We start from the raw sequence: 12,734 nt of genomic DNA, 5'->3' as shown, positions 1-12,734 counted from the left end.
CTGCCCTATACCTCATCACACTCAGAGAGAGGGGACCGGCGACCAAAAGAGACCTGATTGGCTTCAACACGATCCGATGAGGAAGATTTTCACACGAATCGGGTAAGAAGTTGATATTCTGATTTTCAAACGGGGTTTATCTGAATTATAACGGGTGATAACAGATTACAAAGACGGGTATTTAGTACTTTGGGATTTTTTTTAAAATTATTTTTTCTCTCTCTCTTCTTAGAAAATCCAAATTTCGGTTATTTGATTTGGCTTCTAATGATGATAACTTGTCTTTTTATCCGGTTATTTGAAAAATGTGTATAAAATTATACACAGAGTAATTATACAGTATTTCCGGTTCATCAGCATCCAACTTTTTACTGGGGAAGACAGGGAGCAATGTGCGCATTTACGATTGTGTTCAGACTAACTATCTGAAAACGCATAAATGTGACCCTTGACCAAATGGGAAGACAGGGGCAATTGACAATTGTGACCCTTGACCGATGGGGAAGATAGGAGGGATTTTGAGAGTTCACTGAAATCGCAAAATCTCAGCCCTTGACCTAACAGGAAGACAGGAACAATATCGGGGTTTTCGGACAGTAATCTGAAAACAGATATTTGCGCCCTTGACCTATATTTACTAACCAATAGTTCTGTTTGGGTTTTAACTTGTATTTTTCCTAGGTAAAAGAAAATCAAGAATTATAGTGACAACTATATTTTAAGTAATAAAAAGTATACTTCACCGCGCCTGAAAGATGGGTGGTGTACACGGTAAAAGTAAAAAGGAAATGGGTTCTCTGGAAGGACCCATTGTGGATCTGATGAGAAGGAAATATGGAGATCAATCTCTAGAGTTTTTGCCCGAGTGGTCAACAGATTTTGGGTTCCCTGCGAATGGTTCTTTCAGTAGAATAAAACTGAACATGTTACGAACAGGCTTAGAGGGAAAAGAGAAGGGTATAAAAACTCAGAGGGTGATAAAAGGCAAAGACTTGGAGGACATTGAGAAACAAAGTAAATGGTTAAAATGGTGGGAGGATGAATGTGAATGTAGAGAAAGGAAACAAATGGCTAAAGAATTGACATGCGCAAAAACCACATTGGTTGAAAAACCAGATCCAAATGTTATTGAACAAAATGGGCGATGTGCTTCTTCTCCCTTGTATCCGAGTCTCACAGGGGCTGGGGGCCCTCTCCTCAACACATGCCCACCACCGTACCCTGCTTCACCTGCAAACCAGCAACCTTCGTCTGCATGGTCACAAGCTCAAAAGTATCATCATCATCTAAATGATTAGTTCACTTTGTCCATTGCCCTTTTATGCAGTATAACTGCTTATTGTGCTGTTTCATTGTCCTGTTTTAATTGCATTAACACAGGAAACGGTGGACTCAACTGTATTTTCTCCACCAAACTGAACAGCAACTCAATATATGGGAGGAAAGTCCAAAACACATTTGCACACACTCATACGTTACCTTACGCACACACACACATTCACCTGTGTAAGCGGTTTTAAACCTCGAGTCGACATACCCAGTTGGGTGTACAATGCCTTGTACTGCTGTACTACTGACCTTTTTAACAAACAAGTATCGACTCATCATGCTTACATAGTTCACTACCTCAATAAAAGGAGGCTGCATGGGGAAGTCTAGTCGGAGTCGGCTGTGATCGAGTGAAGAGTCCAGTACTCTAAGATTCTTGACCGGGCTCCACGTGCAGCAAGTAAAACTTTTCGACAATTCGACTGAGCGTCTTTGTTTCTCGTGCTGTCAAGACAACTGGACCCGATCTCCCAGCTAAAACGATAGGACGCATAAACAGGGGCCAAACAGAGCGAGTTTTAGCCGCCACAATGTTTTCAGAGGCTGCGCATCTGATATAATTTGTTTTGCCGATTTATTCAAAGTCAAACTTCAGCTTTGGAAATTAAGTGAAAATAAAAAAGGTCTGGAATAAAAAGGTTTAAATAGATATTAATATAGATATAAGGTGTCATGATACAGAAATGAAGAGTAAAACATACTGTCGGGAACGGGGAATTGGACACAGGTGGAAACATTCAGACATTCACAGGGGATGACAGGACAAGGCAGGAAGTGAGGTTAACCCAGGGACACTAGGGGCAGGAAACTCCAAAATAAAACAGGAAACAAACCCACGCCGTGACACATACAGAATTTATATAAAATATGTACATTTATTCCCTTTAATGAATAAAATCACATGAAATCAGTGAGATAAATCCCTTCCTGTCGACTGACAGGACTGTTGTTAAAACACAGAACACATAAGAAAATCTCTCTGGGTTGTTTGGAAGCTTCTTCTTCACAACACCAAGTCTCACTTGTTTCCCATCGTCAGACAGGATGAGATGAAGATGAGCTGTTTCAGCTTCAAGAGTCACATCCACTGCAAACATCTGGACCCTCTTCAGCTCAGCAAACCACTTCTTCATCTTCTTACTGAGTGTCTCCTCCAGCTGAGACACAGCTCTCACCACAGTCCCCTGATATGAAGGACAAACACTGACCTCTGTCCAGTCCTTGGTGGGTGGTGGCTGATGGATGTTTGAGGACTATAGAAGTACGTACTGTACTTTTCTGTGTCAACAAGGCTCCAAAAGTTTGGTGCAGCCTGGTGGGCTTTGAGGTGCAGGTCATTTTGCAATGTCACAATTTCAATCTCCACCTGTGCAGCATCCAAGTTGAACGTTGCACTTAGTTGCTCAGCAATGTCAGTTATGTCCTTGTTCATGAAAGGATTGGAGATGAATGAGACACATGGCTCAAGCTGATCAAGGTCACAAAACCTATCCTCAAACTCTTGTCTAAGTCTGTTTATGACTTGACAGTACTTTTCTGCAACTTTGTCCATTGCCTCAGATGCAGAAGCATTGTCTTTTAGCACCGATCGCACAGAGGGAAAGTAACGCCTGCTGGTGAAGGATGCCGTGGTAATGCAGAAGTTTTGGGAAGTCTGGGTCACCTTTACAGTGCGCGATGAAACCTGCATGTCGGCCGAGCATAGCAGGAGCTCCAGTGGCACCTTTTTCTGTACGAAAAACTCCTTCACCGCGTTGTAAACGTCACGTGCCAGATCCCGGGCCAGCTGCTCGGCCAGGTTAGTGGACGTAGCTGACACCCGTCGAGTCATCGTCGATGCCCCCAGTTGGTCATCGGAGAGAGTGGAGATTAAATCGGTTCCATTTTTCTGGTCTTTAAGTTCGGTGTTGGCAATAATCATCATTGCTTCTTTGAAAACGTCTCCATCTGAAAAGGCCTTCTTCTTTATCAAATGAGACAAACGCAGTTTTCTGTCACACTTGTTAAAAATAATTCTTCCTCCCATTCACTGTGAAAATGATACGTTCTCTTCCTTTTTTCTGCCATGTTTTCGGGGTAAGAATGTGCGTTCAGCTCCGCATCATTGCTGTTCCCGCACTCACCTTTGAACTAGAATAGGTCAGAGTTCGACTAAATTATCCAAACTTTCATGTATTATACAAATATTTTCAATTATTTTATTTTAAATATCTTGTCATTTTCATATACATATAAATGAAAGTGTGATTAAAAAAATGATTTATTTTAAAATTAATTAAATTTTTATTAGACCGCTCACTAGTGGTGAGTTGTGCTATTTTTAGAACAGGCCTGCGGGCGCCTCATATGGTCCTTGCGGGCGACCTGGTGCCCGCGGGCACTGGGTTGGTGACACCTGCTCTACACTATCTTGTCGTAAACCTTTTGCCGTCCCCAGTATCACCATGACTCCTGTCTTTACATATCTTTGCAACCTTCTCTCTGTTGAATTGTAACTCATCTGTATATCTATGTTAATATAGATGTATCCCTACTCTCTAAAAACTGATTATAACATGAATATATGTTGGACAATGAGACACATTTTCCCTCCACAGTGATGAACGTGGCTGCAGGTGCAGTGTACAGAATCTGAACCCAGTTAATAAACGATTGTAAAATGTCGAGTTTACTTTGTCAGAGGCTTTTCCTGCGTCCAAAGAGGCTGCGATGGTTCCGCTTGTTGTAATCATGAGTCCTTTATTAAATTAAACTGTCTGCGTGTGTTGGTGGAGGAACGTCTACCTTTGATAAAGCCGGTTTGATCTGGACGAATTGTGGATGGGGTGACTTTTTCTGATCTGTGAGCTGGTGCCTAACTGATGGTTTTAATATCTACAGTGAGGAGTGAAATAGGACGTTAAGTTTGGAAGAGTTGGATCTTTGTTTGGTTTGACGAGGACTGACATACGGAAATTGCTAATTTTGTTTTTTTCTCAGTTATCATCGGTGCTTTGTTATTGGCCATAAGGTCTTTATGTGTTAAAGGTGAGTCACGTATGTTAGTTTGTTCTTGGTTAATCTGTGGTAGATCAAAGGTGTTGAGAAATGAAATCATGTCTTCTGGATTTGGGTCCTTTTTAGATGAATGTATATTGGCATGAAAACTTCTGAAGATATTATTCTGTCATCGGGTGAATTTGTGGGGTTTCCTTCTGAGTGCTTAATGATTGAGTTTTTTCTTTTTTCATTTAATTTAACTTGATTTGCCAAATATTTACCAGCTGTATTGCTATGGTGAAAATGGTCTTGTCTAAGTCTGTGTCTTAGGAATTGAATTTTATTATTTATAATTTCATTTATTTGGAATTCATAATTCCTTAATGTGTTACCAATGTTGGGTCACTTGCATTAATAAAGTCGATTGATTTGTTTTTATGTTCATTTTTTGTAAACTTGAATGAGATGATTATTCCTCGTAAAGCTGCTTTCCTTGTTTCCTGTAGGATGGTCGGTGAAACTGGGGAAGCACGTGTTTCTAGGAAGGATGCCCACTCTTTTTTAATCACACTGTTAAAGTGAGGATCTTTGACCAGCGACGTGTTGAAGCGCCATCTAGTGACAGATTTCGGTGTTAAATCGGTTCCATATAAAAGTCACCAGCATGCTCACTAATAATGAGAGGATGAGTATTCAGGTCGGAAATATTCAATTTAATTGAATTGTTGCTGAGGAAGAAGTACGTTCCGATACTTAAATAATCATTTGCTGTTTGTAGCAAGACTTTACTATCTGATTGACACTCCAGAACATCTCTACACTTTTGTTTCCATCCTTCACAATAAAAGCCCCGGATACCTTCACTGGGACACTGTTAGCTTGCTAGCAGCATCCTTCAGGTCGGGGAGCTGCAGGACAAACAAACTGAGGTCAGACCTCACAGGAAGTCGTCACACGGTGAACAGTAGTGAGATCTGATCTGAGAGCCAGCTGATCTTCATCTGCATGCTGGGAGCAACACTCCATCAAAACTCCATCGTCCAATAAGGAGCCAGAGAAAAGCCACCAGCTGATCACTGAAGTAGAACTAGATACATCCTCACTCTTTCTTACTATCTTAACGTGCTTCATCTTAATGGCCGTTGCCTTAAAACTGTCAGGATGAAACAGGAATGGAAGATGTGCTAACTTCAGAATAAAAGCCTCAACCGTGTGCTGACTAGAAATATGATTATTATTAGTTATACAGAACAAAGTCCTTAATCTCCAATTTTAGTACCTTTGGTGTTAGTTGTTCGAACAGCGGACTTTGTCTCTCTCTACATACTGTTGATGACTGAATCCTCCAGCAGTCAGCATGAATCAGAGGAGGAAACAAACCTCACCTGCTGATGACGCTCCAGTAGGAGGCGGAGCTACACGGAGGGGCGGAGCTTCGACGTCACTCTCCAGAAATGAAAGTTCGTTGGTCAGAGAGGCAGACGCGCTGCAGTGAAGACAAGTCTCCGTGTTTCTCTGAGAGAAAAGTCAAAGTGACGTCATCAGGTGTTCCTCAGCAACACAGCAGAGTCTCTTCAGAACACTGGTGAGTACAGCTGGTCACATTTACACCTTCAACAAGCAGGAAGAACACACAACTTGTACTTTACTCAGGCAGGAAGTTCCTCTCTGTTCACTTCCTACTTGATAGAATGTTAACAATAAAACCACGTGTGTTTATCCACAGTCCCACGATACAGTAACTCAGTCTAACAGCTTCAAACTGTCCAGGACTTCAGTCACTTGGAGCTGAATCTCTGTGCTTTAAACTTTAGTGTCTCTCTGTTTCCTGATCCCTTCCTCTGTTTCCTCTTGGTGGATCAAGTTAAACGTGTTCCACAGTGAACCTGCTGGAGGCTTTTAGTGTGAGTCATCTAAATGAGACGCTACGTGTTTGTCACCAAGTAAGCAGAGCGTTGTTAGCGTGCTGCTCTTTATTCACAGCATGTGGACACATTCTGGACTGGTTTCAAGATAAAACTATTCATGAAAACTATTTTAAATAAAACGTTTTTCTTCTCTTCCACAACATGTGTAGACATGGCTTCTGCAAACTATGGTCCATCTGAAGATCAGTTCCTGTGCTCCATCTGTCTGGATGTGTTCACTGATCCAGTCACCATACCATGTGGACACAACTTCTGCATAAACTGCATCAATGAACACTGGAACACCAGCGACCAGAACCTGTGTCCAATGTGTAACAAGGACTTCATCACCAGACCTGATTTGAGGGTCAACACCTTCATCTCTGAGATGGTTGTTCAGTTCAGACAGTCTGCTCAGCAGAAAGCCAGCAGCAGCAGCTCAGAGCAACAAGAGTCCAAACCAGGAGAAGTTCCCTGTGACGTCTGCACTGGAACCAAAGTGAAGGCCCTCAAGTCCTGCCTGGTGTGTCTGGCCTCCTACTGTGAGACTCACCTGGAGCCTCATCTGACAGCTTCACGGCTGAAGAGACATCAGCTGATGGACCCAGTGGAGAACCTGGAAGGCAGGATGTGTACGAAGCACGATAAACCTCTGGAGCTGTTTTGTAAGAGCGACCAGACGTGTGTCTGCATGCTCTGCACTGTTTTAGACCACAAGAACCACGATGTTGTTCCTCTGGAAGAAGAATATGAAGAAAAGAAGGTCGAGCTGAAGAAGACAGAGGCTGAAATCCAGCAGATGATCCAGAAGAGAAGAGTGAAGATTCAGGAGATCAAACACTTGGTCGACCTCAGTGAGGAAGATGCAGGCAGAGAGAAAGCAGAAGGTGTTCAGGTCTTCACTGATCTGATGGAGTCTGTTAGAAGAGGCTTGAAGGAGCTCCTCAAAACCATAGAAGAGAAGCAGGAAGCCACAAAGAAACAGGCTGAAGCTTTCATCAGAGAGCTGGAAGAGGAAATCTCTGAGCTGATGAAGAGGAGCGCTGAGGTGGAGCAGCTGTCTCTCTCTGAAGACCACCTCCATCTTCTCCAGTCCTCAAACATCCATCAGCCACCACCCACCAAGGACTGGACAGAGGTCAGTGTTTGTCCTTCATCATTTGAGGGGACTGTGGTGAGAGCTGTGTCTCAGCTGGAGGAGACACTCAGTAAGAAGATGAAGAAGTGGTTTGCTGACGCTGAGCTGAAGAGGGTCCAGATGTTTGCAGTGGATCTGACTCTTGATCCTGAAACAGCTCATCCTCGTCTCATCCTGTCTGACGATGGGAAACAAGTGAAACTTGGTTATGTGGAGAAGAATCTCCCAAACAACCCAGAGAGATTTTATTATTGGCTCTGTGTTTTAACAAAGCAGAGTTTCTCTTCAGGCAGATTCTACTTTGAGGTTCAGGTTGAAGGAAAGACTTGGTGGTATTTAGGAGTGATCAGAGAGTCAGTCGACAGGAAGAGATTCATGTCACTCTTCAGTCCACCGAGTCCTCAGGATGGTTACTGGATCATATGTTTGATAAATGGAAATGAATACAATGCCTCTGCTGATCCTCCAGTTGTTCTCTCTGTGAAGTCTGGTCCTCAGAAGGTGGGGGTGTTTGTGGACTATGAGGAGGGTGTGGTCTCCTTTTATGACGTAGAAGCTGCAGCTCTCATCTACTCCTTCACTGGCTGCTCCTTCACTGAGAAGCTCTTCCCGTTCTTCTGTCCTGGTGGTTACGATGTTATAAACTCTGCTCCTCTGATCATCTCTCCTGTCGGAGTAAATTAATCATTATCTGATTTCATGTGATGATTTTATTCATTAAAGGGAATAAATTTACATATTTTATATAAATACTGTATCTTTTTCTCTTTATTTCTGTGTCATGACGCCTTATGGAGAATATCTATTTCAACCTTTTGAATCCAGACTGTTTTATTTTCACTAAATATCCAAAGCTGAAGTTTGACTTTGAGTAAATCAGCAAAACAAATTATATCTGATGTGAAGCCTCTGAAAACATATTGTTGAATATTTAATATTCTCATAAACGCCTCTGATCTTTCCATCATGTTCACAGAATACACTTTGTGTTGTTGTTATTGTGCATAAAAGTGAATTAATATAGATGCAAATGTTCTTTTTGTGTGAAAAGTGGTTTGAATTATTTAAAGTCACTTTGGCTCATTTTGATTTGTTTTGTGAATATTTGTAATAAGACTTAAAAATAAAGATGAGTGATTGTTGAAAAAAAGGAAACATACATCTCTTGAACAAGTTACTTTTGCCTCATAAATAACTTGAACTGAACACTGAACAGAAATGACGGGTTTACACAAGTTATATTTATATTCATGTTAATTAAAAACGTCTTGTTTAATGCAGGAAACATGTCCGAGTTCTTTGTTTATTGATCACGTGACAATTCGTCAGTGTGAACGACACGAGTTCCACAGAAAGATCAATTCTAACGTGAGTTAATACACGAGGTTGATGAAACTGTTCAGTGGCTTCAGATACTGAGGAGAATCCACTCGACTGAGAACCAGCAGCAGAATAATAACCAAATACAACTGTAATTATTGTAATTGGAAAATGATATGTGACCCTTTTAAATGCTTCGTTTGTATAACCTTCGTTTGTTTATTAGTTGCATGTGCTTCGATCACAAAGGCCCTGACATAAGAACTGATGTCTCCCTCTCGGATTAGATGTTTCCAGCGTCATAGCTGTAGAGATTGAACAAAGTGTTTGTTATGTCTATGACCACCTTTGTTTTAGCAAGGACACGGTCAAAGAGCTGACGTGTCTTACATGGACAAGATGTTCCCAGTACCCTGGCTGTAGAGACTCAACAAGATGGTCAAAGGTTTCTGTTGACGCCACCGATATCTAAACTGCCTCGATGTGTTGGGGGGAAAAAAAGAGGTTCTGGACAGTCTACTGACCACGTAGCTGTTGTGACCCTTTTTCCCTTAGAAGGAAATAAACGGAGAAAAGACATACTTGACTCAGAGCCTTTGTTTCTTACTTAACGATTGTCTGTGCAAAATCTTCCACCACAATTTGGTGTCAGAAGTGGGATCGTTTGAAGCTCCGTCGGGACTCCGAGGACGTCCGGGAAGGGACCCCTTCAGGATCCTCCAAACGTGATTCTGACACGGGCGTGTGGCGGAGCCAAATGCAGCACAACGGCACGGAGTGTTTGGTTAACGCTTTTATTGAACACGGCCTCACAGCAGGCGTTCGGGCACAATGAGAGGCAGAGCAGAGTGCGGTCCTCAGGATCGGGGAGGAGATGCCGGGAGACAGCTGGTGCGATCGCTGGGCCGGTCGGGGATCCGGAGCACAGGGGCAGAAGCGCCGGGCAGTCCAAGGAGCAGGCAACAGAAACCCGAGGCGCTCAGGCAGGACTCGTGGTCGGGGACAGAAGGCTGAGGTGCTCACCGGGGCGGAGACAGACGAACGGGTCAAGAACAGGCAGGGTCGAAACCGGGAGATCAGTCCAAGGTAGAGTGCTGGAGAGACTTGCATGACGCGAAGAACAATCTGGCAATGACAGGCTGGGTGTGCAGTGCTTATGTAGCGGGGCTGATTGTGAATGCGAAGCAGGTGTGGAAGGCAGGAGAGTGACTGATTGTGGATGCGGGGCAGGTGTGGAAGATCGAGCTGGCAGGTGAGTGTGACAGATTCTGCCCTATACCTCATCACACTCAGAGAGAGGGGACCGGCGACCAAAAGAGACCTGATTGGCTTCAACACGATCCGATGAGGAAGATTTTCACACGAATCGGGTAAGAAGTTGATATTCTGATTTTTAAACGGGGTTTATCTGAATTATAACGGGTGATAACAGATTACAAAGACGGGTATTTAGTACTTTGGGATTTTTTTTTTAATTATTTTTTCTCTCTCTTCTTAGAAAATCCAAATTTCGGTTATTTGATTTGGCTTCCAATGATGATAACTTGTCTTTTTATCCGGTTATTTGAAAAATGTGTATAAAATAATACACAGAGTAATTATACAGTATTTCCGGTTCATCAGCATCCAACTTTTTACTGGGGAAGACAGGGAGCAATGTGCGCATTTACGATTGTGTTCAGACTAACTATCTGAAAACGCATAAATGTGACCCTTGACCAAATGGGAAGACAGGGGCAATTGACAATTGTGACCCTTGACCGAAGGGGAAGATAGGAGGGATTTTGAGAGTTCACTGAAATCGCAAAATCTCAGCCCTTGACCTAACAGGAAGACAGGAACAATATCGGGGTTTTCGGACAGTAATCTGAAAACAGATATTTGCGCCCTTGACCTATATTTACTAACCAATAGTTCTGGTTGGGTTTTAAGAAAATCAAGACTTATAGTGACGACTATATTTTAAGTAATAAAAAGTATACTTCACCGCGCCTGAAAGATGGGTGGTGTACAGGGTAAAAGTAAAAAGGAAATGGGTTCTCTGGAAGGACCCATTGTGGATCTGATGAGAAGGAAATATGGAGATCTCTAGAGTTTTTGCCCGAGTGGTCAACAGATTTTGGGTTCCCTGCGAATGGTTCTTTCAGTAGAATAAAACTGAACATGTTACGAACAGGCTTAGAGGGAAAAGAGAAGGGTATAAAAACTCAGAGGGTGATTAAAGGCAAAGACTTGGAGGACATTGAGAAACAAAGTAAATGGTTAAAATGGTGGGAGGATGAATGTGAATGTAGAGAAAGGAAACAAATGGCTAAAGAATTAACATGCGCAAAAACCACATTGGTTGAAAAACCAGATCCAAATGTTATTGAACAAAATGGCCGATGTGCTTCTTCTCCCTTGTATCCGAGTCTCACAGGGGCTGGGGGCCCTCTCCTCAACACATGCCCACCACCGTACCCTGCTTCACCTGCAAACCAGAAACCTTCGTCTGCATGGTCACAAGCTCAAAAGTATCATCATCATCTAAATGATTAGTTCACTTTGTCCATTGCCCTTTTATGCAGTATAACTGCTTATTGTGCTGTTTCATTGTCCTGTTTTAATTGCGTTAAAACAGGAAACGGTGGACTCAACTGTATTTTCTCCACCAAACTGAACAGCAACTCAATATATGGGAGGAAAGTCCAAAACACATTTGCACACACTCATACGTTACCTTACGCACACACACACATTCACCTGTGTAAGCGGTTTTAAACCTCGAGTCGACATACCCAGTTGGGTGTACAATGCCTTGTACTGCTGTACTACTGACCTTTTTAACAAACAAGTATCGACTCATCATGCTTACATAGTTCACTACCTCAATAAAAGGAGGCTGCATGGGGAAGTCTAGTCGGAGTCGGCTGTGATCGAGTGAAGAGTCCAGTACTCTAAGATTCTTGACCGGGCTCCACGTGCAGCAAGTAAAACTTTTCGACAATTCGACTGAGCGTCTTTGTTTCTCGTGCTGTCAAGACAACTGGACCCGATCTCCCGGCTAAAACGATAGGACGCATAAACAGGGGCCAAACAGAGCGAGTTTTAGCCGCCACAATGTTTTCAGAGGCTGCACATCTGATATAATTTGTTTTGCCGATTTATTCAAAGTCAAACTTCAGCTATGGATATTAAGTGAAAATAAAAAAGGTCTGGAATAAAAAGGTTGAAATAGATATTAATATAGATATAAGGTGTCATGATACAGAAATGAAGAGAAAAACATACTGTCAGGAACGGGGAATTGGACACAGGTGGAAACCTTCAGACATTCACAGGGGATGACAGGACAAGGCAGGAAGTGAGGTTAACCCAGGGACACTAGGGGCAGGAAACTCCAAAATAAAACAGGAAACAAACCCACGCCGTGACACATACAGAATTTATATAAAATATGTACATTTATTCCCTTTAATGAATAAAATCACATGAAATCAGTGAGATAAATCCCTTCCTGTCGACTGACAGGACTGTTGTTAAAACACAGAACACATAAGAAAATCTCTCTGGGTTGTTTGGAAGCTTCTTCTTCACATCACCAAGTCTCACTTGTTTCCCATCGTCAGACAGGATGAGATGAAGATGAGCTGTTTCAGCTTCAAGAGTCACATCCACTGCAAACATCTGGACCGTCTTCAGCTCAGCAAACCACTTCTTCATCTTCTTACTGAGTGTCTCCTCCAGCTGAGACACAGCTCTCACCACAGTCCCCTCATATGAAGGACAAACACTGACCTCTGTCCAGTCCTTGGTGGGTGGTGGCTGATGGATGTTTGAGGACTATAGAAGTACGTACTGTACTTTTCTGTGTCAACAAGGCTCCAAAAGTTTGGTGCAGCCTGGTGGGCTTTGAGGTGCAGGTCATTTTGCAATGTAACAATTTCAATCTCCACCTGTGCAGCATCCAAGTTGAACGTTGCACTTAGTTGCTCAGCAATGTCAGTTATGTCCTTGTTCATGAAAGGATTGGAGATGAATGAGACACATGGCTCAAGCTGATCAAGGTCCCAAAATCTATC

The 12,734-nt window shown here is 42.6% G+C and overlaps 1 protein-coding gene across 1 annotated transcript; it reads left to right on the top strand.

Annotated features, from left to right (window-relative positions):
- Positions 1-4,819: 4,819 nt before the first annotated feature.
- Positions 4,820-8,633, top strand: LOC120814484 (E3 ubiquitin-protein ligase TRIM39-like). Its single transcript, XM_078079690.1, has 2 exons — positions 4,820-5,893; positions 6,386-8,633. The coding sequence occupies exon 2, from the start codon at positions 6,388-6,390 to the stop codon at positions 8,035-8,037; it is 1,650 nt and encodes a 549-aa protein (XP_077935816.1). The 5' UTR covers positions 4,820-5,893; positions 6,386-6,387; the 3' UTR covers positions 8,038-8,633.
- The last annotated feature ends 4,101 nt before the right edge of the window (positions 8,634-12,734 follow it).

Source organism: Gasterosteus aculeatus, chromosome 9, assembly GCF_964276395.1.
Source record: "Gasterosteus aculeatus chromosome 9, fGasAcu3.hap1.1, whole genome shotgun sequence".
In the NCBI taxonomy this organism is placed as follows: Eukaryota; Metazoa; Chordata; class Actinopteri; order Perciformes; family Gasterosteidae; genus Gasterosteus; species Gasterosteus aculeatus.
The sequence above is the reverse complement of the archived record's forward strand: the minus strand, read 5'-3'. Positions and strand labels throughout refer to the sequence as shown.